This window comes from Notothenia coriiceps, unplaced genomic scaffold (assembly GCF_000735185.1).
Source record: "Notothenia coriiceps isolate Sejong01 unplaced genomic scaffold, NC01 NC01_scaffold00037244, whole genome shotgun sequence".
Classification (NCBI taxonomy): domain Eukaryota; kingdom Metazoa; phylum Chordata; class Actinopteri; order Perciformes; family Nototheniidae; genus Notothenia; species Notothenia coriiceps.
The window spans coordinates 4,479,052-4,505,779 of NW_011369945.1; the positions used below are offsets into that span (position 1 = coordinate 4,479,052).

A 26,728-nucleotide genomic window follows, 5' to 3' on the forward strand; every position below is an offset into this window, starting at 1 on the left:
AATTACACAATAGTCATTACGAATTTTTGCGCAAGGACACAGTCACTGTCTGCATCTTGAGTGGAGAATCGTTGAACAGCTCTAGAACTGTAGCTAGAACTTGTTAACTAAACAACACATTTGGTTCAATTCACCATTTCACTTAACAGGAGACTCCCATTTCCACTGAACAGGTCTCTCTTGAAAATGAGAGTTTAGCCCATACTTGCCAAACTTTAGACCTCAGAAATCGGGAGCATTTCAAAATGCAAAATTGGGGGGNGCTCCGCCCCGCCCCGCCCCTCAGAGGATTCCCTATTCACCACCAGATGGGGGCTGGATTTGAGTTTTAATGAATGCCATCCTTCACGCCCCTAAGCACGTCTCACTGCAGTGTGTTACCCCACGCTGACACACAACAACAATACACTGCAGAGAATCAGAAACAAGCCGAGGAGAAGACAAGAGAGCAGGAAGTACTGGACGTTTCATTGCTAATTACACACTTAAAGAAAGTGGTTTTATGAAAGACAGAAAGGCATAATATTCCTAAATTATTAAACGTACTGAGAGTAGTTGAACTAATATAATAGATGCTACAAGCCAATGTCACACATTTAAAGTGGGCTGGTGGTTACTATGGGGCGGTGTGGCCCTCCTGTTGTTTGAAGTGATGCAATCAGACAACCCTGTCATTTTCACCTTGCAGGTTAACAGCAGAGGGCAATTTGTTCACATTTATGGGACAAAAACTGATAGGTAAATTGCTGGTTTAGAGGGGTGGTCTATTACTTAACAACACCCTATTTTAAATGGAAAAAAAACACCTTTGGAAATAATTATTTGGCATAAGAACATCAACGATAAAATGCTTTCCTTTTTTAGTATCTTACGATAGACATGTTTTTTATCCTATAAAATAATAGGTTTTTTCTTTTAGTATAGATACAGCCATAGGACTTATTTATAGGATTGTAATTTGCAGTGAGGCTAACACATCTGAATCATCATCACGGCTTCTCACTCACTCTGCCAGTTATGTGTGAGGCTGTGATGAAGAGTGTGAAACACAACATCTAAAAATGAAGAGAATCTGTAAGGGTGAACGATAATGTGCATCTCGGTCAAATAAAGGATCAAAATTCTCAATGTAATCTCAAAATAAAAGCCTCAATTATCTCCTTTATTTCCCCACATTCTTAAATACCAGACTTGTGTAAAAGCTGATCAAACATGATGAAAATCGAAATTGCACAAATGTTCATATATTTCTATCCTCGGAGCAGATGAGATCCCTTTAATCATTCTTGGTCCCCATCCAGCTTGATGCATATGTTCTTCATTGGTTGGAAATAAATTGGTTGTGTACATGCTGCCCCTTACTCAGTGACCCTTGTCTGTCTGAACGTGAATTGCTTTCATGGCGTGTTAAACGAGCCGTGGTGGTGTTGGTGTTTCCTCCTCGCGGCGGCCGGCTCTCTAATCCGCTGTCTGCCACACTTATGTCACACACCGGCTATTGTGCAGCTTTGATTGACGACGCCCGATCTGACTAACTGATCCCTCGCCGCAGAGGTGCTCTGACACACCGGCCAGCTCTGAGATGTGCGAATTGGCAGTCAAGTCACATGACTGGCATTCAGCAAATCAACATTTTAGATTCAGAGGGAGGCAGCTTTGGGGCGAAGAGGCAATATTGACAGGTTGTCTGTGTGAAAATGAAAATGAATTGAGGTGTGTACAGTCAGAAAAGGTCAATTGGATTCCACCATGGCTTTTGCTTTCTTTGCTTTTTGCAAAAATGTTGATCTTCTCTTGTCTAGTTTCCCCTATTACATTAACAGAATGATTTTAAAACAGCACATCCAAAATATAATTTGGTACTAAGGTGGGATTTATGATGATAAAAGGAGCTTTAAATCTCCAGAGGCCAATTTATAAAGTGTCAACTATTCACTGCCTGACATTTACTTTCCGTTTAATTCAGTCAGATCACATGCTGCCAGTGAATAAAAGACAGCATGTGATGCTACCACCTGTCCAGATAGTGTAAGCTGTACATTTAAAAAACAAAATATTTACATAACTTAAAGTAATAATAATTATAGTTGTAAATAAATAGGCTAGTGTTGTTGATGTTGATATAAATCTAACATGTTCCAATACTCAGCAAGTGTTTATGATGTGTGATAGTTGCATAGAATTATTTCATGGTCATGATTGAAGAATTGAAAAGAAACCTCTGTGAATGAATTTCAGTTTGTTTTGAGTTTAGTTTTTGTATGCACTGGGAAGACTGTCGATATGAATGCACACATGAATACTGAGTGTCTGTATTAATGTCTAAACCCAAGAACAAGTGCCTTATTTAACTTAAACATTACGTTGAATTGGCCACATTATAATAGAAACTGTTTGATCAAAAGTAAAGAAGAATGTGAACATTTGATGCCAGGGTATGGTCACTCCTGGCTTTCAATAATCCACACTAAAGACACATTGTGTTTGGTATCAAAACGTTTTGAGGTTTAATTCCCAGCTGCATTCAACCATTGCATCCAGATACAAACAGGCAAATACATGTAGCTACATCTTGGCTTCAGCTCTGAGACTGACTGTCACTTGTTTATTGCTGACAGAAGGTCTCCCCACACACTAAGACCTCTTACATCAAAGTCCCCGTCAGAAATGTTCAAAACATTTAGCTCTTTCTCCACATCCTCTCTGAGAGAGGGACAGGCCGCAAACAAGGCCAGGAAATGCTCCGTAAGTCTCTGGAAGGATACGGTCCGGTTTGTGTTTGCTTGAACCCATTCACCCTCACTCATGCTGTACTCCATACTAGAGGCCCACTTTTTTAGCACATCACAGTATGCATCTCTACATTTCAGGTGTCTTTTTGCCAAGTCTATAATGAGTGTAGTAGGAAGTGCAGAACACATTTGCTGCAGCACATTTTGTTCTTTCTGCAGCCAGTCTAAGAGACAATCCTGTGCAGCAGTTTGTGAAGCATTAGAGTTTTTCCTTGTCAGCAGAGCAGCGGCGATGACCAGACAGAAATGTCCCGATGCTCCTTCACCCTCCTGGAGGAAAGAGTTTACAATGTGCTCTCTCCGGCTGGCCTCACCGCCTCCACTCAGCAGATCCTCCAGCCTCTCCATCAGCACGGCCCCCTGCACCTCAACATCAGCACCTGACAAGTCTGTGAGAGGACTCAGGACTTTACAAGCAGATTTGCATTGAATGATGTGGCTACAGAAGCCAGTTACATCCTGATAGTCACTCTGCTGAGTGTTTACAGGACTCACAGTGTCAAAGAGTATCTTCATGATGGAGATGGGCAGGTCAGGATTTTTCAGCAGCCCCATCAGCAACAGGTGCTGACACTGGAAGAGGTCTTTGAAACATACGTCAGTGTATCGAGGAAAGACGGCTCGCAAACTTTCATTTGTGAGTTCTAGCTGCTTCTCCATCACCCTCTTTATTGTGGTGTTATTGTGAAACCTGGAGAATAGGTGTTCGCAGTATCGGGCCCAGTGAAAGGCTCTGGACAGGGTTTGTTTATCCCACTGCTCCACCGCGCTGCTCCGCGCCGCCACGGCCAACAGCTCCGCAGTGCTGGACAGGCTTTTGAGCACCGCCTCCATGTGGCGCTCTCCCCGTTCACTATCCAGCCTCTGAGAGCCGATGGAGGTCGCTCACTGTGGAGGAGAGACAACTTATAGAGCTAAACATCCACCTGAGTGTCCTCCCCCGAAATACCTGCTAAACGTTGTTTATATTAGCTAGTGGGTTAGCAACAGGTTAGCTAACTGACATTCGAATTATAGAAGCCAAGGACTTCCGGCAAAACGTTTCAAAACAAAGCCCTTTCTAACGATTGTTGCTGAGGTAATATCTAGCGTTATACATAAAAGACAGTATGGCATACTAGAAGAGGGGTATTTAGTAGCTATAAACATAGTTGTTGTTGTTTTACTCACTTTTCTTTTCATTTTCTCACGTCCCGCTTGTGCCGCTTTCACCACTGCGCATGCGTGAGTGACTGCTAGATTTTGGTTTTTCCCTTCAAAATAAAAGCCCTGACAAAAAACATAGTTAATTAATCAGGTAACAGCAGCATTTCGATTTGATCATTTCGTTTTTAATGTTTATTTTCCAGTTATACAGTATTTATTTAAAGCATTATTTCTATATTGTAGTCGATATCATTGAAACATCTAACTTAGCTAAGAAAACATTTGTTTTAATAACAGCAATTCAGAATGTATTTCTTGTGGCTACTTCATGATTTGTGTCACAACTGTAAAACGATATCAATTTCAAAAAGTCAGGGTCTTTCATGTGGCTTAAATTGCATGTGCATAGCCTACAACAAATAGATAATCCATTAAATAAAAAATATCGAAGGATTTAATTTTCGGGCTGATCTGCCGAATTCTTTCTAAAAATGTCATATTGAGGCAACAGCATAAAGCGAAAAGACGAGCGAGGCTGCGGCAGGATCAAACTTCCCTCCCATCATCATCATCATCATCATCATCAGCAGCAGCAGCAGCAGCAGTGGCAGAGTGTGTGAGTGTGCATGTGTGTGTCTGTGAAGTCAGATCCTTGTGCAAATGCGCAGCGAAAAAGACCTCCCCGGTCTGCATTGGTTCATTGTTTTGGAGTCTAACCTGTGGGTCGGTGCACCGCGGTGAAAAGCATGAAAACTGGGATCCAGCAGCTCCAAGGACGTGTGAGAGGAAGGTGTGCACTATCGAGCTGAACCCTCTGGGTGAGCACAGGTAAGGAGCATTTTTAAAGTCTCTATATTGATGAAATAAAGTTCAAACTTTTGAATGTCTTCATGCATATTCAGGTTTGAGTTTGTACCTTGTAGCCTACTTGTTCTTCTGACCAGAGGGAAGAGAGCTTTGCAGATAAATGTCATATTCTGTTTAAAAGTTAAGTCTTACTTCTTGACTGTTTACTCTTTTATTCTTGTATTTTTATATTTCTTTCAAAGCAATTCAAGGCACTTTATTACAGAATCTGACATATTTTCTTCAGTTGCAGCTCAGATTAATTTCTTTGGTTTTTAATTAGTGGGTGCTCTGCTGGATTTCAGTCATAACTCATCAGGCGTTCCCCCCTTGATCCTATTTTCAGAGAAGTGAAGTGTCTGTTGTGGCTGTTTTTATTTGTGACAGATGTAAAGGAGGAGACATCTTTAAAATCGTAAAGCAGTTGTAAATGAAATGTGCTGCCAAGGGTTTTACAGTAACGGGGCAATACAGGCCATGACTAATTTATTGCACTAACTTCAGACATTGCAGAATTAAAGATCTGTATGGTGCAGGATAAGTGTAGACATGTTTTCAGTCTGAAATACAGTTTGTTGATGCTGAACATGTTTACAACACAGGGTTCTTTTACTACAGGCCTGAGGCACATTTAGAACAATCTGGAACAAATAATTTTAGTATCATGGCTTATGGATGTGGAGGATTTATGCAGAAATACACACAAGCACAATCTTATTGGAAATTGTGATATACTCCTGTGCACATACAAGCATTGTTCTTTATGCATGTTATTTTGTTGAATGCAGAATCATCAGAATATTCTGCTTTTGTTGATATTTTTCGCTAGAGACTTTGAACTTTACTGAGCACAGTGGATATGCTTGTCCCTGAAAAGAACACAGACTCCCAACACTAACAGTACTTATCTGCAGTAAGCCTGCTGACTTTAAATGGACAAATTAGCCTCCGTATCAGTTTACTGTAGTAGAGGAGAAAGGCATAAAGGGCGGTGAGGGTGGAGGACAGAGCCACACTTGTTTTTTTCTAGTTGATGTGATTCAGCAGTCGAAATCCCTATCCATATCTCTATCCTGGAGCAATCTGCAGCCCACTGTGGCCGGTTTACTGCAGTTTCATCTAATATCTCTGGGCAATAGAGTTGAGTTATTTCTTAGTTTTAATACTTAGCCTAAGTTCTGATTCTGATTCTGAAAACTAACAATACATAGATGAAGCACTGAGTTTAGCAGATTGTATATGCTACATGAAGCCTACAGTAGCACAGAGATGGTGTTGGCTGTGTGTCTGGCCTGCAGTGGAAAGGTCAGGCTGCAGTGTGGTGAGAGGACCAGGTATGTTTAACAACAGCTGGTTGTTTCTTTTGGACTCTTTCCTGTAACAGAAAAGGGGAATCCTGGGTGATGTTTATTCATAATCCTATTGAGAAGAATATAGCGTTTCAACTAAGATTAAGTATTTGTCTATGTGGTTAATTGACAGATGTTTACTCATAACTCCAATACAACATGTATTTATTATTATTTAGCTTCAGAAGTAGGAGAACATAGAAAACTGTTTCCATCTGACAGTGGTGATATGCGTAATGTGCAGAAGGACTGTCACAATCAGATTTCAATTCAAGATTAACATGGCCAAAACAACTCACAATATAGATTTTATTTTATTTTTAACACGGGGAGAAAAAAATCTGATTATTTTTAACTTGTTTGTTGTGAATGTTGTCTTTCTTTTGGCAAATGAATAACATTCACAAGAAGAGCGTAGGGAGGTGGAGAGAGAGTCTGTTACCATAATTGTACAAAATGTAACATTCAAAATGACACTATATTACATCGGATAGTGAAAAGGCAGCAAGAAAAACCTCCAAAATCCATAGTGGACATATGCAAAGATAATATTATTATATATGCATTGTTAACATAATATCAATAGTTCATATTCTAAATATCTAATTTATCATCAATGGATCTCAACCCCCCTAAACAGCATATTAAAAGATATTTAAAGAATAACTGAAACATATTTCATATAATATCTTCATTGTGCAAGAAAAAAAAGTATCTTTTATGTTTCCTGTCAAGGACATTATGTTTTTATGGACAGCGGTGAACGTATGAATGGGCCTTGTACTGTGGGACATGAGTCCCAGTGCCCTTGTTCTGTCCGTCAGCCTGCCGTGGACGTGGGAATGTTGCACCTGTGTGTGAGTGCTGAGCTCCGGAGTTTAGTGTGTGTACACAACGAGGAGCTCTTGTCTTCAGGAAAATAAGACAACCTTGGACGGACATCAAGGTCCTGAGGTCCTGCATTGCACCACAGTGTGATTCGGGTACAGCCAGCTCCAGAGGGACCTTGAAATGTTACACAGCTTTTTAAGGTCAGATTCCTCACATTGTGTGACACTCCCTCAGTATTCAGAGGACATTTGTAGCTATCACACACTATGAGGTAATTGTTCATGCAGCTATGCTTCCTTCTTTCGATAAACTCCTCTTGTAATTTGCATCAAACATCCTGTTGCTACAGTATTTGCCTATGTATGATGTTCCTGCGTGTGTCCAAGCTTTGAGGCAACACTTTTTAGATGCAGCAACTTGATTCCATTGTTAAAATGCGTAGTATGTTTGGCCCACTTATCACACAATTGATAAGGTGGAAGAAAAGCATCTTTCAAAACGTCATCCATGTCTTTGTAATGACAGAAGACCATGCTTTTGTGATGCATTACAAACACTTTTTTACAACAACCCAACATTTAAACAATCCATAAAGACTCTTTGCTTATTTATTCATATTTCTGTCTTCTAACTTGTTAAAATGATGTCCACACATACACTCTTCATGTCAGATCTTACATCTGGTGCCCAGTTGTTTGGTCAGTTACTCACTGCACTAATGGAGTGACACTGGATTGTTATGTGAAAGATTTTCACTTTACAGCTCAGACAAAAAAACCTTGGCACACTGCAGCGAGATATTGGAAAAAGACTGCAAGGAATGTCTCATTTACTCATTGACTTCACTTTGCAGGCAGTGAGAAGCTGTTAAATGTCGCTCTGAATATTGATGTCAAACCCAGTCTCTCCATCAAGCTGTAGTTTAAGGCCTGCTGCTGTTCCTGCTGGATGGGATTGATTTAGTCTCTATGATAGACTGTATCTGTAATATGAAGGAGCTCTTTGTTTGTGTCTGCTGAATGTTGAATAAAAGTCCCACTGTAAGTGTCTCACTGGTATAAAAGTGGCTCTTGTCCTTGAAGAGGCGGAGAGGAACTGTGCTGTCTCATGTTATCAGGTGGATGTAAATCAAACCAGGATTTGGCCAAAAGTACAAAAGCCTCAGATCCCTTTCATTCATTTGATCCTCCTCTATGAAATATTTGGCCACCTGAATGTCAGATGTTGTGGAGAAATTATAATGTAGCTTATTAGTGTAAAAGAAACATGTTCAGGTGTTTTTTTTCTCCTAAATTGATTCTAACTGTCATCATATCAAGCCTATACCACAACCCTTACAAAAGGGTTTTATAAACAGTCTATTTGTATGTAGACTATCTGAATTAGATGATCGGGCATTTGTCAGAAGATATTCCGCAGATATTATTCAATGTATTTTTGGAAGAACTTACTGTACAGTTGCTGTACTGTATTTCACAGATATTACTTACATTGTGTTTCTTATCAAATACCGTAGGCCTGCATATAGACATGTCTTAAGTTTTCTTTGCAAACTAACATTAAGGTAATAAAGGTCTCTTTCTTTGTTCTTTGTCTCTCTTACTTCAGGCTGTCGATAGGGAACCATGATGTGCAGCACCCTGAGCCCCAAACATCCCGGGGGCCCCGGCCTCACAGACATGCAGCAGTACCAGCAGTGGCTCGCCAGTCGACATGAAGCCAGCCTGCTGCCCATGAAGGAAGACCTAGCCCTGTGGCTCACTCATATTCTCGGTAGGGAAACACAGTATCAGTCCAATTAGCATTACATCAGTGACTTACATTGAAAAAGTGGGCCGATAGACCCTGCTGAAACGTGTATTTTCATTTGTTGGTATGCATAAAAGGATATGTAGCAATACACGTGATTTTCCCTCTATTATTCAGGTGCTATTTTGCTAAGTTTGTAAGCAAATACCAGGTGCTATTGCTGAGTCATTCAAATCACTGTTCTAGAAATAGCTCTGCATTTCCTCATCTTGCACATACTGTAAGTTAAACAGGTATTGCTGATGTAAACAGCTCTGCAAGGGACTGAAATCCATCTGAACCTCATTACAAACAACTTTAAAGTGCAATGTGTGAACCAGGTTCCATGTCCACACACTCCCTCATAGATTGTCCTTAATTGAATAATGGCCCTCATTAGGAGTTCTTGAATAATGCTCAGCCCGTGGTGGAGAATAAGCAACAGAGGGAACATCAGCAGCTTTGTGCAAGGTTGCTATTGCATAATAAATCACCCTGTGAAGTGCACTTCTTCAACAGTGCAGTCACAAAACAAATGCCAAGGCACTCTGAGGATCTGATTTAAATTTCATTACTGAATTTAATTGGGTGTGTGCAGTCCGTTAAGTTTCAGCTTAACATCTGTTGGACTCATTGGGGTTTATTATTTGAGCATCATAAAAAATAGTTTATTCGGTAACTAAAGTCAGTTATCAATAGTTAAAGGACAAACTTAAAGACCTTCTTCATGAGATCCTCTAAAAGATGCTAATTTGCCGGCTCATGTGGCAACCGTGTCCTCACAAAAATGTGCTCGTTATCCTTCCTCCGAGTGTAAGAATTCATCAATTGTTCGCTGCATTTCTAAGAGGCATCGGAATAAACGCATCAGCATTTTAAGTTTTGTTCGAGTGTATAGAAAGAAGAGAGTCTGCTGAAGCAACCAATTACGTGAGACTTTTCTTGAACTCAAATTGCAATGAATATACTTAACATTGATCTTCCATGGGACCTCCTGCAGATGATCATTTCTCAAGGCAACTAGAAGCAAATTCAGTTCCTGAAACTGACTCCTACCAGTGTGTGGAAAACTTAAATCAACTCCAGTATCTCGCGTGTTATCGCTGGCGGCGTGTGTGTTTGCACTGGAACCAGCCGAGCTAGAAACGTCTGGTCCGCTCGGTGAGGAATCCAGGACGAAAAAGATGTGCATCCACATGTTTACGCTACATACAGTACATAGTGGAAAATCAGTTTGTTGGTTTGACTCATGCCTGTGTATTCAGCATCGTATAATTCTAAGAAAGATATCATGAAAACTTAGCAGAGTTTGCAGTTTTAGGTGGGAGGAGCGGCGCGTAGTAACGAATGCACTGATTGAGTGGGAGCGGGATGCGTGGTCATAATGAAGAGTCATGTTGTTGTGATGGGAGCCTGAAGGAACAGAGTAATGTATGGGAGTAAGTAGAGTTGATATGTTTCCCTCTTGAATAGACTCTCCTCACACAGCGAGGAGCAAGTTAGAGTTTGAGCATATAAGACGGGCGCTCACTGAGTATTTCTCAAGATTTAAATCTCTCTTTTCTTGGCTCAATTACAACATTTGGAACTCATTAAATGTCGAACCCCCTAGACCCCTCCTCCTATAAGAAAAAGGGAATAAAAAAAAAAATCTCGGGTTTCTTTCCACAGACACCCCCCTGCCACCACCTCCCATTTCACAATGATCTAACTATGAAGGAATGGTCCTCTGGAAGTCAGTCAACTGGACACCACATGTTGATCACCAATCTATCTCTGCAACTGTGCAGGATAATGATGAATAATGCGTACAATCAGATGCCCCCCGTTCATGTGATCTTGTCGTTGCACCCCCCGCAGTGTACTACCAGACAATCCCCCACAGATTCCCCTAAGTCAAGTTGTAATATGTGAACATTTGGCTTCTGCAGAGATGCCTAAACCCAGCAGCACAAGCCAAGCTTAATAAGCCAAGCGGTTTCTGAGAGACAATAACATTGAATCAGCTATAGCTGCGACTGGACTGGAGAATACATTTTATTTCCTTATGCCGAATGAATATATTTTAAATAATTTTTTTGTTGAATTTATTGCTGAACCCTTTGCTTTCTTTATGTGTCCCCTGGTCAGGTCTGGAAATCACTGCTGAGAGTTTCATGGATCGCTTAGACAATGGCTTCCTGTTGTGCCAGCTGGCTGAGACACTCCAGGAGAAGTTCAGGCAAAATAATGAAGACCTGCCTGCATCTCATGACAAAAAGGTACCAAGAAACCTGGCGATTATAGAAGTCTGGCATGATATAGGATACAGTAAAGAAAAAACTATTTGGGGGCAAAATGTTGAAAGTGTTCAATAAATCTACAGCAGATTTATTTTTATCATTTTGACCTACAATCACTATGGCCCTAACTATTTGAACGATCCTTCTTGATTACAAAATAATGTGAAATCCAGACATGTGTTGTTTGTTTAACAAAAACTCAAATCTAAGGTTAATATTAGTTTTGATTTGCCCCATAAATTATCCATTGAAACCTGCATAATTTATTGCAACCAAACTGCTTGAAGACAAGAGTATTGACGTTTTATTGACTCTCTCTGAAACAGGGAACAGCTATACCCTGACATCATCTTTCCCTCAATAAGATCAATAAAATCTACACCAGAGAGCCCGTCCCATGTCGAACAAATATACCATTGCTTAAAACTGGTGGAAAGCTTTATATCTGATATCCTTCCTGTACATAGATCTTATTTGTTGATTGGTTTTGACAGCGACCTTAAACCCCAACTTTGCAAAGAGCTCCATGCTTTCAGAAAGCACTGCACAAAGGGTGGGATGGGGGATGGGTGCTTGCAGCCTTTTGCAAAAAAGGCAAAGGAAAAATAAGGTTGGCAGCGACACATTAACGGATGGGGCCCCACATCCCCAGTGAGAATTGGCAGAACTACGTTAAATGTTCATTTCTGTGACCCTTGATTGAGGGTTTAATACATTTTATAAGATTAAAGGGTAACCCTGCAAGTTGTAATCAGATATTTTACTGGGTCAGTGCTCAAGAAAACACAGCAATTAGGGTTCAAAAACTCAGATTGTATCAGCCACTAAGAAAGGGTTCCAAGTCTTCAGCTTATTTCTGAGAAATCAGAGTAAAACATTTAAATATTGTTCGTTTTCAGCATTTTTTGCGTTGACCTTCTTGAAATGTATTTGACTTCAAAGCCTTCAAATAGTTTGAAGTTTGGCTTGATAAGAGTTTAAGATATTCATACTGACTTACACATTGAACATGAGGCATGCTCAGTGGGGTCATATGTTTCAGACAGGGGGAAACTCTGATTAGTTCCTGTTGAGAGGAAAGGAAGCAAAAGGCTCTTTTGTTGGCTCTTTGTTGATGTTTGAACTGATGCATTACTGTGCTCCCTGATGCTACTGAGGACGGTGAGTCTCCTGATCTCAGTGTGAGTGTAGAAGCACAGATGTGAGGAAATGCTTGAGGTCAGTGACCGTGGGACGGCAGATGATCCACTGAAATAGAGGGGCCTATTGATCATGGAGGCCAACAGCGAGAGTCTTGGGGAAAATAAACCAGGAGAGAGTGGTCTACACTGACCTGCGACTCATGCCAAACAATCAAACAAAGTTTGAGCATTATGATGATTAATAGTTTGTCCTTACAGCTACCATTAAGCACTTTCAGTTTAATGTGCCTTTAAAAGATTAACCAGGTTCACCATGCCTGATGTCATTTAAGGTTTATGATTCATATCAAACAATTGTTGCTTTTTCAGCTTCTCATTCTTTATTAGGCTACTGTTGTTTACTGTTATGTTTTACTCCTTTAAAGAGGACTCACATCTGTTTTAAAGCTCATTATAAGTTGTGTATGTGGAGAGGGACTAAGTGATTCCAGCAGAGAGAAACAATAAATCCCTTTGTACATGCTGTCTCTCGCACATCTTCCCACATGTACATCAATCAATATCAGACGACTGGAGATTATATTTATTTCTTGTCAACTCCTGTCATGTGACACAACCTAAATTATTGTTATAATTTATGACCACACATACAACATTTTGAGATAAAGTATCATTTTAGGATATATGCCTATTTGCTTCTTGCTGAGAATTACATGAGAAGATTTAAACCACTTCAGCATCTGTTCATTAAATGTTAAGCTAAAGTGTACGGCCAGTTAGTTTAACTTAAATAGCTAGCTTGTCAATGTCCAAAGTGGCAAATCTGCCTACCGTCACTGCTAAAGTGAACTAAAAGGGGTTTCGTGTCGATTATTTCTTGGCAGGCAACCAGCCGAGACTCCACAAAGTTACTGCGCTGGAAATAGTTTGCACAAAACCCCCAAAGATTTAGAGATGCTGGTAGATGGATATTATTAACCGATGCCAGGCTAGCCATTTCATTCTGTTTCAAGTCTTTATGCTAAGCTAAGCTATCTGGCTGCTCAAAGATGGGCAATGGTATAATCTCCACTAACTCTCAGCAAAAAGCAAACAACAGCATTAAAGCATTATAAAACGCCAAACTATTCCATTAAAGTGTTCAACAATTGTAAAAGTTATTACTTTTTCTGATTGAATGGAAATTATGGGATTTCTAGGCATTGTACTAATCATTCATTCCCAACTATTTAAACATAATGTCTTCTATAAGTACTGTGCCGTCTGTGCAATTATTAGATAGGTAAAGATGCACATAATTCAGCAAGCCGCCACAGAAACAACAACGTGGCATTTTGATTGTTAGATCAAACTAAACTGGCAATGTGGTCGACGTTATTCCTCCAGGAATGCAAAGTAATTCAACAACAGAAAGGATCCCAGAAAAAGTCAAAAGGAGAGCCTGGAAAGAAAAGAAAAATACCCACAAAAGCCTACATATTTCCAGCATGAGCTCATTGCACCTTTCTCATAGCACCGACGCACATATCCTGTATAAAACCACAGCGAGGCGCATAAATCTCCCCGAACAGACCGTGTGGGGGCTGAAACCCATAAGCTTGTCACTTGATCCAAAATCATAGAAGGCCTGGTGAAGTAGCTCCACTTTTCTAACACGCCATCTCCCATATTGATCTGTATAAGGTCCTTGATCTGGAGCCGAAAGCAGCAGATGGAGAAGAAATCAGTGTAGATAGGAAGTATGTGGCTCTCTTCTTTGATGGAAACTCAGGGGGTTGGGTTGGGCAAGTCACAAGGGCAGACATTTGTTTTTTCCAATGTCAAACAAAAAGTAAAAGTTCATTTGCAGCTTATTTCTCAATGAATATTTCTTCTGGTGTGGTTAATTTGCATGACTTGCATTTATAAAGCGCTTTTCTTTCAAAGTGCCTTTACTTTCTATGCCATTTACCCATTCAAACACACATTCATACACTAATGGCAGGCCATAACTGCCCATTATCCAATGTAAAGCTCATTTATTCACACTCGCACAACGATACGGGTGCAATTTGTGGTTCATTATCATACCCAAGGACACTTCAGGGACCAGGGATGGAAACCACCAATCTACCGATTACTGGAGCTCTCCCTCCTTAACGGCGCCTGTACATGAAGTACATGAAGTACTCGTAGTTGAAGTCTTCTAACCCTTCTATGTCTCCAGCATAGTATTCCCTCTCGGAGGATACCTTGTCGGCAGAGCGCTCCCTCTGGTTCCTTCTTTGCACGGGACAACACGGCCAACTTCCTGTCCTGGTGTCGTAAGGTTGGAGTTGGAGAAACATGTCTGTTTGAATCGGAGGATTTAGGTAAGTTCACTATTTTTCTGCCATAAACATCATAACACTATGAAATCTGAATGTTAGACAAAAAAGGGCAGTCTATAAACACCACACAATTTGCCTCACTGGCACTACCAGTATCACGCAGGTTGGACTGAATCCCAGATCTTGCTTTAACTCTTTTGACATTTACACAAAGCTCACACGAGCAGCAGTCTGTTGGGAGCATCTCTACCATGGAGATAAGGATGTGTGCATCTTGAATAATCCTCAGGAGTAAAACAAAGGCAGCACAGTCAGAAGGGTGTGAGTTGGAGAGAAAGTAGGCCAACACTATGCAAATGTTTTTTCCAGCCCAGTTCTGCTCTCTTCCTCATTCACACACTCTTTTATCAATGTCCCTTCTATCTATTGCAAGGATTTTTTGAGTGTTATGTCACTGAAATGTGCTCTCTGTTAAGAAATGCCTGGACTGAAATGTTTCCCTTATGATCAGAAGGACAGCATGCAGCCTTGCAAGTAACTGAAATACCGAGAATATTCCTACATTCCTGTGATGTCTGACTAATGGCTGCTAGGCCATCGCTATGCAATTTCAATCATTGCTGAAAGCCAAGTCACTCACACACATGAGTTCATCAACCCTGCAACTTCACACGCGGTGAACTGTGATATAAAATGCTGCGAAAAGACTTTAGAAAACAGTAACAGCTGTCTTCTTTCTTTCTCTCTTTCTTCTGGATGGATTTATCAGTTCAGCAGTAGATGTAACAACACCAGGTTTGCTATCATGCAGTCAATATTTTGTTTGTAAAGCACGGTGTGGTGTGTCACATGTATCACACATCTTGTCTCACTGTCTGCTCATATATTTATAGGGATGAGGTGTAAATAAACACCTCAAGCCATAGCTTACACCTCCATTCTGAGCAGCAATCATCTGAGATACACAGAATGGCAGAGGAGAGGATCATTTGAACGCATGAAGTTCATGAGCTCATTTTTATGTGCATTAAATCATCACACAGCTACTCATTCTTACTCATGACCTTTTTCCAGATACCATACAATGTCCATTTGATGTAAAGCTAAAACTTGATCTCTTCCTATAGTTCTTCATAAGCAGCCCCGAGAAGTGTGTCTCTGTCTTCTAGAGTTGGGACGGATAGCATCACGGTATGATCATGCTTTTTTTTAAATATCCTTACCATCCTTTTCTCTTCACTTATAGAATGACATCACTCTTTGTTTCCTTGGTGTAGGTACAACGTGGAGCCCCCTGGCCTCATAAAACTGGAGAAAGAGATTGAACAGGAAGAAAAAGCTCCTCCACCACCTCCATCACCTGTATCCCCAGCACCGCCCCTTCCTTCCTCTCCCTCTTTATCTCCCTCCCCGTCTCCTACCCCATCACCGACTCCAACTAAAGTCACCTCCAGCAAGAAAAGCACAGGGAAGCTGTTGGATGATGCTGTAAGCCAGCCTTAAATACCCTCCGTTTCAACTTATAATACCAGTAGCTACCCATCTTTCATTTATTTTATTTTTATGTTTTACAGGTGAGGCATATTTCCAATGATCCCCCCTGCAGATGTCCGAACAAATTCTGTGTAGAGAGACATTCTCAGGGTCGATACCGTGTTGGGGAGAAGATGCTTTTCATCCGGGTGAGTTATTGACAGTACAATTAAAGTAATAATTGTGTTCAAGAGTATTTAAAAAAAAGTTGAAAAATGACCTGCCTAATGAGTACTTTAAGTATTTACAATAAAGTTGAAATATTTTAATCATAATTAAATATTTGAACATCAAATAGCTACTTTTAGTTACTGTAAGTAAAGAGTCTAAATACTTTTTCCTGCTTCATACTGTACTTCATATACTGTTTGCTAACTTATTGGTCACCTATGCATCTTTAATTGAAAAATAAAAACATAGACTTCAAAGTAAATAATAAATGAAAATGCTTGATATCTATCATTGAGTAAAAAGTATACTACTGCCCAATAAAATGCAGTACCTCATGCAAGTGCCCGTGTCTATAAAATGCACAGGGTTGGAGATGTACTTCTCTCAGTTTATTACTCCTAGTTTTTTAATGGGTTGCAATATTTATTAAAAAAATAAAAGCACAGAAAAAAGCCTCACAAAAATGACACAAGTTCACACTATTGCTCATCACATTTCCTCCATTCTATTCATTTTTAAATCAGTTGGTGGTTGATAACAATAAGGTCTCACGCTGCAGTGCCAGCCTCTCTGCGTTCACACAGCATATGGCAGTGTGTTGATACTTGGGGCTTTACGATGAAAGTAAGCCTTTGTGTCTGGAGAGCCGCCTTCGTGAGGTCTCATTTACTGGTAATGGTATGCAGACAATGTCCATCTTCAGCCAAACACAATGTGACTTACCGGCTATAAAAGGGAAAATAACACCCACGTCTTTCCATATGATCCAAAGTTATTACTGGGAAAATATTTTACTGAGCTTTATCACTCAATGCTGGCTGTAGCATTACTTGTATCTTATAATCACACTGAATCCGTCAGCCCAGGAAATGTAACTAGACTCTCTCTGAGTGGAGGGATAAAGGATGTTGGAGGAGGATAAATGAAGGCTAACACAGATTCAGATTAAAGAGGTAGCATTGGTCCCCTTGGGATCCTGGTTACCTGGCAACCCACAACCAGGATTCACACCTCTAAGAATGTGATTCATGCAGTCGGTATGCTCCGGTTGTTGAGACGTTCAAAAGAGAGTTTACTCGTGGATGTCCTCTGCTGTCGGCACATCACACTGCAACTAAGAATGTCAAATCTCGCCCAAATCTCAGTCAGTGTGAGGTTTAGATTAACAATTCTGTTTTTAAATATTAGTTAAGACATGAAGACTCTACTTTCCAGCTTATATAACATGTGATGCTGTATTATTCTGAATAAGTATCAGATTTGTGATTTATGTATCACTTTTGCCCGTACAAAGACTGAATGCTTCTGTCTTCCTTGTGTTGCCGAGCAACCAAGGACAAATGTTGAGAGTGTTGGTCCGACGCAGCCTGCCTATTGTTATGTAGTCCACACTACCTTGTGTGGGCTTCTTTGTATAACATGTAGTTTTCCTTTTTTATTTCTTACTTCTGTGTAAGCTCAACTCAATTTATCTGTGTTTTCCTTTTTATATTTGAATATTTTTATACATTTTCTGTTTGTGTAGCTTAGAGTAGGTATACAACTGCATTTTACTGTGCGATATCCTGCATGGTATAATAGAGTCGAACCTTAAACCTTTAAGATCTGTACAACATATGACTTGCTTTATTCGTAGACCATTGATTTGAATGAGAAAAATCTCCCCACAAAAAGCTTTTAATTGGGGAAAAAGAAGGAAACCTCAGGCAGGCCAGCCGTTTGGAATTATGGACATGGGAATAACATTTTCCAAATTGGGTCCTTCATCCAAGGCTCCAGACTTATTTATTTCACCACGGTCCCACAACCGTCTGAGAAATGATTAAACATCCCAAAGTGTAAACTGGCAAAACTTCTAAATGTTTTGCTTTTATTCCGTTATTGTCATCTGAAGTGATTATTTGTATAAAAACACTCAATTTATTCTATTTTTATTTGAATGCTTTCATTAAAATAAATCTTTCCGCAGGGTTTATTAGTTGCTTTGAGTTAGTGATAAATAAAATAATTCCTTTAGCAGTATCTTTTCAATATTGCTTTAAAAACACTTCCTTCAAACAACTTATGTGTTTCAGCTTGTTGCCCGAAACTAAATGATAGCCTTCACTATATCATGAATAGAGCTTGAATGCATCATAATGTATCTCAATGGAGCTGCATTAGCTGTTAGCTTTTAGTTTGTTATTAAGCTAAACTAAGGACTTTGCTGCTGGCCAGGGTCATATGTACCCTCTGACCCCCACTGATGGCAACTTTGGCTAGAAGACAGAAGTCACAGTAAAATTACACGTGTATTACCATGCGTTATAAAGTGTACTCACAGATACATTGTGTGAGATATGTATTTTGGTCAGACCAAAGAACCTCTATCCCTTTGTCTCTCAGCCAGCAGCCTTCACAGTCAAAATGCTTTAATTAAAATTCCTCCTGTGGTATTACCCTCCAGCTGCTGCTTCCACTGAAAAGGAATACAGTGAGGTCTGTAGGCAGCCACAGAGCAAGGACAATAGTGGGATGCAGCGCCCATAAGGGTCTACTCCACAATTATCTGTACAGGCCTGAGACTGACCTTCTCAGCTCCTGGAACAAATGAGGTGGCTGTAGCCCTAACAAGGGGGCAGAGTAACAATCGCAGGGTTTGTGAGAAGTGCTGTCCGAGCTCGGCCCCGGGCCTCTGTCCTTCTCTGGGCTGCTGGTCTCGTCCCAAAGCAGCATGATTGAAACCCTCTGCATGGCACAGGTCCATTAAATCCACAGTCACGCAGCCTGAAGGCCTGGTGCTGGTGATTGGAAGCGCTGCCCCACCGGTGCCCTTTTGATTGATTCTTCTGAGAGGCTTATAAATGTTGCATGTTTTGCTGCTGGAGGTGACAATCGCATGTGATGGGTTACCCTTTTTATCAAACTATTCAGCTTTGTATTTGTCTGAATCACACTCCTACTGATTTTGTTTTAAAGACTAATATAGCATATAATTAAAAATCTTAATATTGACATGTTACTCTCTATTTGATCAGAGATGGGCCTCGCTAAACAAGCGTGTTTTAGTAGAGGTGTAATGTTGTGTTAATGAGGCAGGGAGGTGATAACGCTCCATAGTGAGGCGGACATGTTTTATGTGCACAGCCTCTGGGGAATGCGAGTGTCGGAGCATCCAATATATCAGAGCCCTTATTTTCTCCGCTCTCTATTATAACGGCCAACGTTGCCATGGTACCCAACCTTGAGAGCGTGTGGCAGGTGGCAACATTCGAAGTAAATGTTGAACGATGAAGACACACTGCATGTTAAACGTTGGTTAAGAGTGGATTTGTAAATTGATGATAAAGTTGTCATTTGTCTGAATGTTTTTTAGCCAGGCTAACTGTGTGTGTGTGTGTGTGTGTGTGTGTGTGTGTGTGTGTGTGTGTGTGTGTGTGTGTGTGTGTGTGTTCAGGCAGTCGTCCACTTTGGTTAAAACTGAAACATCTCAACACCTATTGATTAGACTGCTATGTCATTTCATACAGCTGTTCATGATCCCCAGATGATGAAACCTACTGACTTGAGTGATTCTCTGACTTTTTGATCTGCTTTTATAAGGTTCAAACTTTTGGGAAAATCTGCCTTTAATCTATTGCCATTATCAGTTAAATAAATAATAAAAGAAAATGTATATGCCCAATACTTCCTGCAAAACAAATGACATGTGCATGAGCCTCAGCTGTGTTTTAAGGCTAGTGAGCAAATAATAAAAAAATTAAATAAATAATGATTTCTCTCCGACAGCATACCACTGTAAAATAAGATGGTAATCATTGCACAAACTATTCCTATAGCATTAGCTTTTAAAAATGCTTCATTCATTTAGCTGAAACCAGTGCAGGGGCAGGGTACTCTAGACACTAGCATGGAAGTGTTGCTTATTATGTAATTTCACAAATAAAATTGTGAGAGAAATCAATCATTGTGAGTTTGTTAGTCTTCTCAACATGGCATTGTGCTGGTAAGAGATGGATGGAGCTCCTCTCAGGGGGAAAACTGTCCAGTCTGAGGCCCCTAACATCAATCAACAACCTCTGACATCAAGGCTATGCTGAAGTGTTCATTCAGCTTCTGCCTGAGAACCAAAGCCTTAATCAGTGAAATGACATTAGCGCTATTGAAGGAAGGGGCTCAGCAACAACCATTTAAAGCTCTCCTTTGACACAGCAACATCAGAAGTGACTCTGTAATCCTATTTCTCTCTGCAGATGCTGCACGACAAGCACGTGATGGTGCGTGTTGGTGGAGGCTGGGAGACTTTTGAGAGCTATTTGATGAAACACGATCCGTGCCGCATGCTCCAAATCTCCCGGGTGGAGGGCAAGTCTTCCCCGATCTGCACCAAGTCCCCCAACATCAAGGACCTCTCCCCTGACAGTTACCTGGTGGTGGCCGCCCACTACCGCAGCAAGAAGTGAAGACATGAGACTGAAATTCTTCATTCATAAAGGAGGGGGACTTCCTGCCATTGTTTACTCTCTTATGGACGTGGCTATATAACCTGTCCCTGTTATTTTACTTATTATGGCTACTGACACAACTGGTGTGTGTGATAGTAGACAGCAGTTAGACAATTTCCCTGAGCTTAATGTTTTGTTTACCCCATTTATTTTGCCTTTTGGCTGATATTGTAATTCTTATTGCCTTAACAGTACATTAAATACTCGGACGGATTTACTTGTCCTCGCACAAATTGCAAATTAAACTATATATATGACATTTGAAGAATAGGTGGAAACTTTACAGTCCAAAGAAATGTACTTTACAAACTATAATTTACGTGTCCCATAGAAACCAAACATTGGTCATAAAATGTTATGGCCCTTTTCTTCATGATGTATTTTTTTTATTAGGCTTAAGCAGAGCTTAGACTGTTTACATGTTGAATGATTCTTCAATGAAATGCATTTTTATACTATTTCCATTTTTTCTTTACTCATTATTCATTATTAGGATTGCTCCTGTTTTTTTTATCATTTCTATTGTAAGTGCATGAGCAATCACCCGTTGCACAAGTTGCAACATGTAGCGAAACAGATCCTCATTGATTTAGGATTGATAATTATATAGTCTTACTTTGAGGTTTTGCAATTCTTCAATTTGTTGTGTATTACTGACCTCTAGAGGTAGTGCAGTCATTTAAACTTGAACATCTCAATTCAGTTTCTTACAATTAATAGATTCACACCTCATCCTTCAATTTAATTGTTTGACATTTTTACCTGGAAAATGAATATATTTTTGGCATGAGATCACTTGCTATGCAAACAGCTTTGTATGTAAAGTACATGGGTCCAATTTGTTTTAGATGTACATTTTCAATAAATTTGAATCTTCATAATTTGAAATATCTTGTTTGTACATGTTTTCATTAGGATGGGTACGTTTTCTGACCCAAAGCTCAAATCCTAAGTAGCCATTTGACGTGTAGACTAGTGTGTTCAACTGAGTGTGCTTTATACTGGCTTTTTAAGCCAGTATATATTCATAGGATGTTGCAAATGTCCTTACTGATCATTTTAACCAAATCTAACTCTTATCTTAACTTTCTGTTAAACTGTAATTCACATAGAGTCCACACAAGAGTAGCAGAAATGTAATTTATTGTAGCAAATAACATTGGCTATATGTGCTGTTCTACAAAATGGTAGGAGCACCAGAAGCCTTTAAGGATCAAGTAAAGGCTTTAAGAAATGCACTTAGTTAAGCACGTCAAAGTAAATACTTCCCTGTGTACCATACATACTTCACTTGTTTTTCCTACCAAAGGTTTCTCCCGTTTCTATAACAGCTGACATTTCTATCTCCAGCATAGTGTTAGAAAGCATGTTTGCTGCCCACACCCACTGTGTGCAAATAGATGTCTTACAAAAGCTTGTTTGTCACAAACACATATCATATCATATAAATAAGCAGGCATCACATCAGTGGTTTGCACACATTGTAATTCAATGCAACACAATTGTGCAGAGCAAAAACTAAAAGGGCTCTATTAAATGATTTATACCAAAGACTTGTGCACAGGGTTATTAACAGCAGCAACATTTGGAAGCTGCTGTATATTTTATCACCAAGGTATGAAGTTTGTACTTCCTGACCGAATCACCAACTCAGTGATGTTGCATTGAGTTCAGACCTGGTTATCAAACATGTCCTCAGCATAATGCCTCATTGGGATTCCCATGTGACACGAGCACTGCACTGATCACAGAACCATCCACCGGGTGGTAAATACGTTATAACCTTTCTTGCACAATTCTTTATGTTGCCCATAAATAGAGCCCTCAATTAGGTTGAATACATGTTAACTGGGTCCTTGTTTAATTGTATGAAACACCTTCATAAGCACACTTTCAAGTTTGTAAACATAAACTGTGTTTTTCCTTGACAGGTTGTTAAAAAAAGTCGTACAAAAAGCAGTGCAGACAATGTGGATTTACAAATCCTCCACAGTGAAAACTAAAAGCAGTGAAGTGAAAAAGCTAAAAAGTGGTTAATGACAGCTTTGTCTTAATATGACAACAGCCAGCAGAGTTAAAGCTGGACTCAATCATCATATTATTTAGTGTTATCTAATGGTGATCACTGTAAGACTGTCATATTTATTTTTAAATAAAACTAATACAGTATGACCTGTATCTACTTGCACGTGTCTGTTATCCCCGTCCAAACGCCTGTGCTGGCTTGTATAACTTGGCAACAAGAGGGTTTTCCTGCTGTTCTGTCTGTAATCACTTCAGATTGTTTTGCATAAAGCATGACACCTGTAGCCACGTGTCTCATAATAATAATAATAATAATAATAATAATAATATCAAAAGAAAAGCAACAAAAAAAAAAAAAAAAAAAAAAAAAGCAACAAAAAAAAAAAAAAACCGACAGCAGTTCAAACATCTTTCAAGTTGTCTTGCTTCAATTCTTCACTTTGTTTTTGACTTCATCTTGATTTTCAGCCCACCTGCCACTAGAGAACAAAGAGGGGGGAGGTTATCAGAACAATATTCAGTCTTTGAGACAAAGTGCTATATCAATGATATGTCTCACGTTTGAGACTAGATGTCATATAGAAAACGTGGTTAGTGTGATATTTTGGTGTTACCGCTAACTGGGTAACAGATTATATCAACAACATATTATCATATTATTGGCTAACATCTTACTATTCAAATAGAGGGATACATTCAAAGTTATAATTGCACCAGACTTTCTAGAGTGACACCCATGATCATCCTGTTTCTCTAGAAATCACACAGCTTGAGGAAAATAACAAAACTAACCCTCAACCCGCCGCCTCCAGACACAGAGCCGGTCATCTCCTGTTTTTCCATCTCTTCCTGTTTCTTCTTTTTTCTCTCGACTGCTTCTGGATTTTTAACCCCCCTGTATGTTGTCTGAAAAAGAGAGTAGAAAATGGTCAAGCAATAACTGACAATGGTTTCATTAAGAAAAAGGAGCTTAAATATTTTGAATGTGTTCAAATATATAATGTACAGTCCAAAAAACATGCATGTTTTTCCTCAAAGATTACTTTAACAAAAAAACATCTTTAAAAAGCACAAGGTATGTTCAATCAGAGCTAGCAAAATTGCATTCAACTTCCAAATAAAGCAATCCAGATAAAGGAGGAAGCAGCTCACTGCCATGTGTGTGTTAGGGCCAAGTGATTTCATCTGCAGTCCTGAAAGTGTGAATCATCAGGGAAATTGAAGGTGAAACATGTGGTAGATTAGAAATTAGCCAATCCAAAAGATTCAATTGGCCAAAAAAAGGTTTTCATTTTGGTCTACTTACCTTGATACAACTTTAGCATGGCTCTTACGGGTTTTCAAGTGGCATTTCTGTATGATAATGAAAACACTCACCAACTGTCACATGCATCTACCTCAGATGGGATGTAGTACAATTTATACTACACTCAGTTTCCAGTATATTCATATTGTATGAATCTCACTAACTAATTTAGTCTGAACAACCCTGCAGTAAATGTGATCCTTGTAAAGAGTATGATGTCCAGTTTTGGATCAAACGATTTAGAGAACTGTTAAGCTTAGTGGTTATTTTGGAGGCTGTGGTGTGTTTAGTTGTTGTTGAATTATAAAAAGGTAATACTGACAAATATTTTAAATCACACAATACAATTTAACAACATTAAACCAACAGCCTAAATTTAATCCAACCTTCATGATGTTAGGATGTATTACAGAGCTCATTATGGAAAACATTACTTTTAGTAATACTTAATAATCTGGAAAACAGTATCAAAAGGGTTTTAGACACAAAGAGAAACATACACAAACACTTATTAATTAACCTACCTCTTTCTGTCTTTTCTCAGCAGCCTCAGCCAATTGTCGTCTCCTTGCGTCCTGAAAGTAACAATACATCGAAACCTTTGAAGTATTATGGTTGGATAATTGTATTCATTTCTGAAACCATAGGTAAACTACAGCAACCCACAACTAACATTATATACTTTATATGAAAACTTCTAAAAGAAAACCTCAGTTTTTCAGGGAAATGTGTCACAAAATCACCACTCAAAAGTTTCTGTGCATTATCCTAACGATAGTTAAGTAACTCAGGGCTGTCCTGATGGATGTCAAATCCTTATTAACGCAATCACACATAAAACCACACCCCTAAAGAGATACATGCACACAAGCATGCTTTACAAATAACATTGCTAAACTATCATCACACACAAATGTTTGGCCTTGTATCAGTTAGTCTTATCAGCTACATCTGTTAGCCACAGTCTATATAAAGCTAGCTAGTTGAGTATGTTGGGCCTGCAGCATGCTTTACAGCCAGTGTTTACAGAGCCTAAACAGTCAACTCCTGAACATTACCTAGTAGGGCCTACTGATGTCCTACACACGATTAATCACATCCACATGGCCTTTGGTTTATTTAAAGAGTGGAAATACACATTGTATGTCGTTATACAAGTGTGACATTCTGACTTTTGTAGTGACACAGCTGGTAATAAAAGTGTTAGTAAAATGAACCTACTGGATCTGGTGTGACAACAACGTCGTCCGCTGCTCCACCAAGGCACGGTAAGCACATCCCCATACTGGAGTACCAGGAAGTAAAAGGCACGTAAAAAATTGAAACAAGTGTCTTGGTTGAGATTATCAAGCTAACTTACTAGCTGGTAATCAGTCAAATCGCTGTGTTGATGGTTAAGGCAGAAGAGGAAGCAGCACCCAGCGACTGCTGCTGTTCGCATACCGTTACCGTTAGCTCATGTTAGCTCATGGTAACAATAGCATCCCAGTTTACAGTTAGCTACCACTAGCTACACGCACTTTTTCTCCTCCAGGCAGCCACTTCTTTAATTTCATTTCTTCCCAAACTTCTTTTTAAAAGCATCGAGATATGACAAATATGTGTTATAAAGTCAGACGTCCATTCTAAATGTTTATCCCCGAGTTTGTTGACACAGCTGACTAATCTGCCAGTGTAAACTATGTTCACAAACACGACATTGCTAAACAGTTTTCTGCTAAGATGTACAAAAATAACTAAGCGCCAAATAATAATACCGCATCAAAACAATACGAAACTGCTACTGTATTTGTACACGATTTATCTTAAGCTACATTGGTCTTATTTATAGCACATTTGCTCCACCATATTGTGTTTAAAGAAATGTGTTCATTGTGTGATTTTGAACGTAGCTCGGTGTGACAGGTGATGGGTGGATGGATGCTACCAGGGCTGCCAACACTCACGCATTGAGCGTGAGAGTCACGCAATTAACCCATATCTCACGTTTTCGTCCAAAATAAATGTATATAAATATAAAAATAAAGTGAAGGAACAGCAAACCGATCGGTCTACGAAATGAGACGGTCTTCTGGCTTAGTTCAGTAAAGTTGGAACGATATAGGGAGATTCGGATTTCACGGATCAATAACTCATGAACAAAACGTTATTCAGACACAAATGACGTCTCCTAAGTACCGTGGTAAGGTTGACAACGAACTACAATCACATTTTGATCAAAAAAAGCCAATACGCGCCGTCCTCCGAGCTGGGCACATTACATTGGTCTCTATCCGCAGCCGGAGTAGAAACGAGTGCTCAGGGACCGTCTCTAAAATGCAACTCCGAAAAAAGAGAATACAATAATATCCAATCACTATTATACAGCTTATTACTACCAAACTCACTACACACCAATGGTCTCCTGTGTGTCATACTACAGCAAGGAGTTTGGAAGAATATGCTTTTGAATAATTTTGGGGAATATTTATAATGTAAAATCTTCAATAAATATGGCATCATCTTCAATAACTTTACTATTATACAGTATATTTCTACCAAACTCACTATTTGCATTGTTGTTGTTAGCATCTGGTTAGCTAGCTGTGCTAACGGATATTAGAAGCTGTTTCTGAAATAAGGAGAGAGAGAGCTCTGTCCTGTCAGACTGCTCAGTGAGGTAAGGGACTCTCTGTTTAGATAGTTAACTTTAGTCGAGTTATCTCAGTGGGTCTCAAACGGTTT

General features: G+C 39.6%; 3 protein-coding genes across 4 annotated transcripts; 1 reads left to right on the forward strand and 2 right to left on the reverse strand.

Moving 5' to 3' along the window:
- Positions 1-2,480: 2,480 nt before the first annotated feature.
- On the reverse strand, positions 2,481-4,024 carry fancf (FA complementation group F). The gene is made up of 2 exons (XM_010793318.1): positions 3,963-4,024; positions 2,481-3,680 (listed from the first exon to the last, which is right to left on the reverse strand). The coding sequence occupies exon 2, from the start codon at positions 3,624-3,626 to the stop codon at positions 2,598-2,600; it is 1,029 nt and encodes a 342-aa protein (XP_010791620.1). The 5' UTR covers positions 3,627-3,680; positions 3,963-4,024; the 3' UTR covers positions 2,481-2,597.
- Positions 4,025-4,489: 465 nt separating this feature from the next.
- gas2a (growth arrest-specific 2a) lies at positions 4,490-21,548 on the forward strand. Of its 2 annotated transcripts, none has more exons than XM_010793319.1 (8): positions 4,490-4,766; positions 8,573-8,737; positions 10,883-11,013; positions 14,383-14,527; positions 15,613-15,676; positions 15,763-15,973; positions 16,060-16,167; positions 20,422-21,548. In XM_010793319.1, the coding sequence occupies exons 2-8, from the start codon at positions 8,590-8,592 to the stop codon at positions 20,629-20,631; spliced, it is 1,017 nt and encodes a 338-aa protein (XP_010791621.1). In that variant the 5' UTR covers positions 4,490-4,766; positions 8,573-8,589; the 3' UTR covers positions 20,632-21,548. The 2 variants fall into 2 exon arrangements, with proteins under 2 accessions (XP_010791621.1, XP_010791622.1); XM_010793320.1 differs by having other exon boundaries at positions 4,490-4,756.
- Positions 21,549-21,799: 251 nt separating this feature from the next.
- Positions 21,800-25,701, reverse strand: svip (small VCP interacting protein). The gene is made up of 4 exons (XM_010793321.1): positions 25,226-25,701; positions 24,529-24,579; positions 23,491-23,604; positions 21,800-23,177 (listed from the first exon to the last, which is right to left on the reverse strand). The coding sequence occupies exons 1-4, from the start codon at positions 25,286-25,288 to the stop codon at positions 23,163-23,165; spliced, it is 243 nt and encodes an 80-aa protein (XP_010791623.1). The 5' UTR covers positions 25,289-25,701; the 3' UTR covers positions 21,800-23,162.
- Between the last annotated feature and the right edge of the window lie 1,027 nt (positions 25,702-26,728).

Coding starts and splice junctions, on each gene's coding strand:
- fancf (XM_010793318.1), bottom strand. CDS start 3,626: ATGGAGGCGGTGCTCAAAAGCCTGTCCAGCACTGCGGAGCTGTTGGCC.
- svip (XM_010793321.1), bottom strand. CDS start 25,288: ATGGGGATGTGCTTACCGTGCCTTGGTGGAGCAGCGGACGACGTTGTT. Junction 24,580..25,225: donor TTGTTGTCACACCAGATCCA/GTAGGTTCATTT, acceptor TGTTACTTTCAG/GACGCAAGGAGACGACAATT. Junction 23,605..24,528: donor CTGAGAAAAGACAGAAAGAG/GTAGGTTAATTA, acceptor TCTCTTTTTCAG/ACAACATACAGGGGGGTTAA.
- gas2a (XM_010793319.1), top strand. CDS start 8,590: ATGATGTGCAGCACCCTGAGCCCCAAACATCCCGGGGGCCCCGGCCTC. Junction 11,014..14,382: donor CTGCATCTCATGACAAAAAG/GTACCAAGAAAC, acceptor CTATGTCTCCAG/CATAGTATTCCCTCTCGGAG. Junction 15,974..16,059: donor GGAAGCTGTTGGATGATGCT/GTAAGCCAGCCT, acceptor TATGTTTTACAG/GTGAGGCATATTTCCAATGA.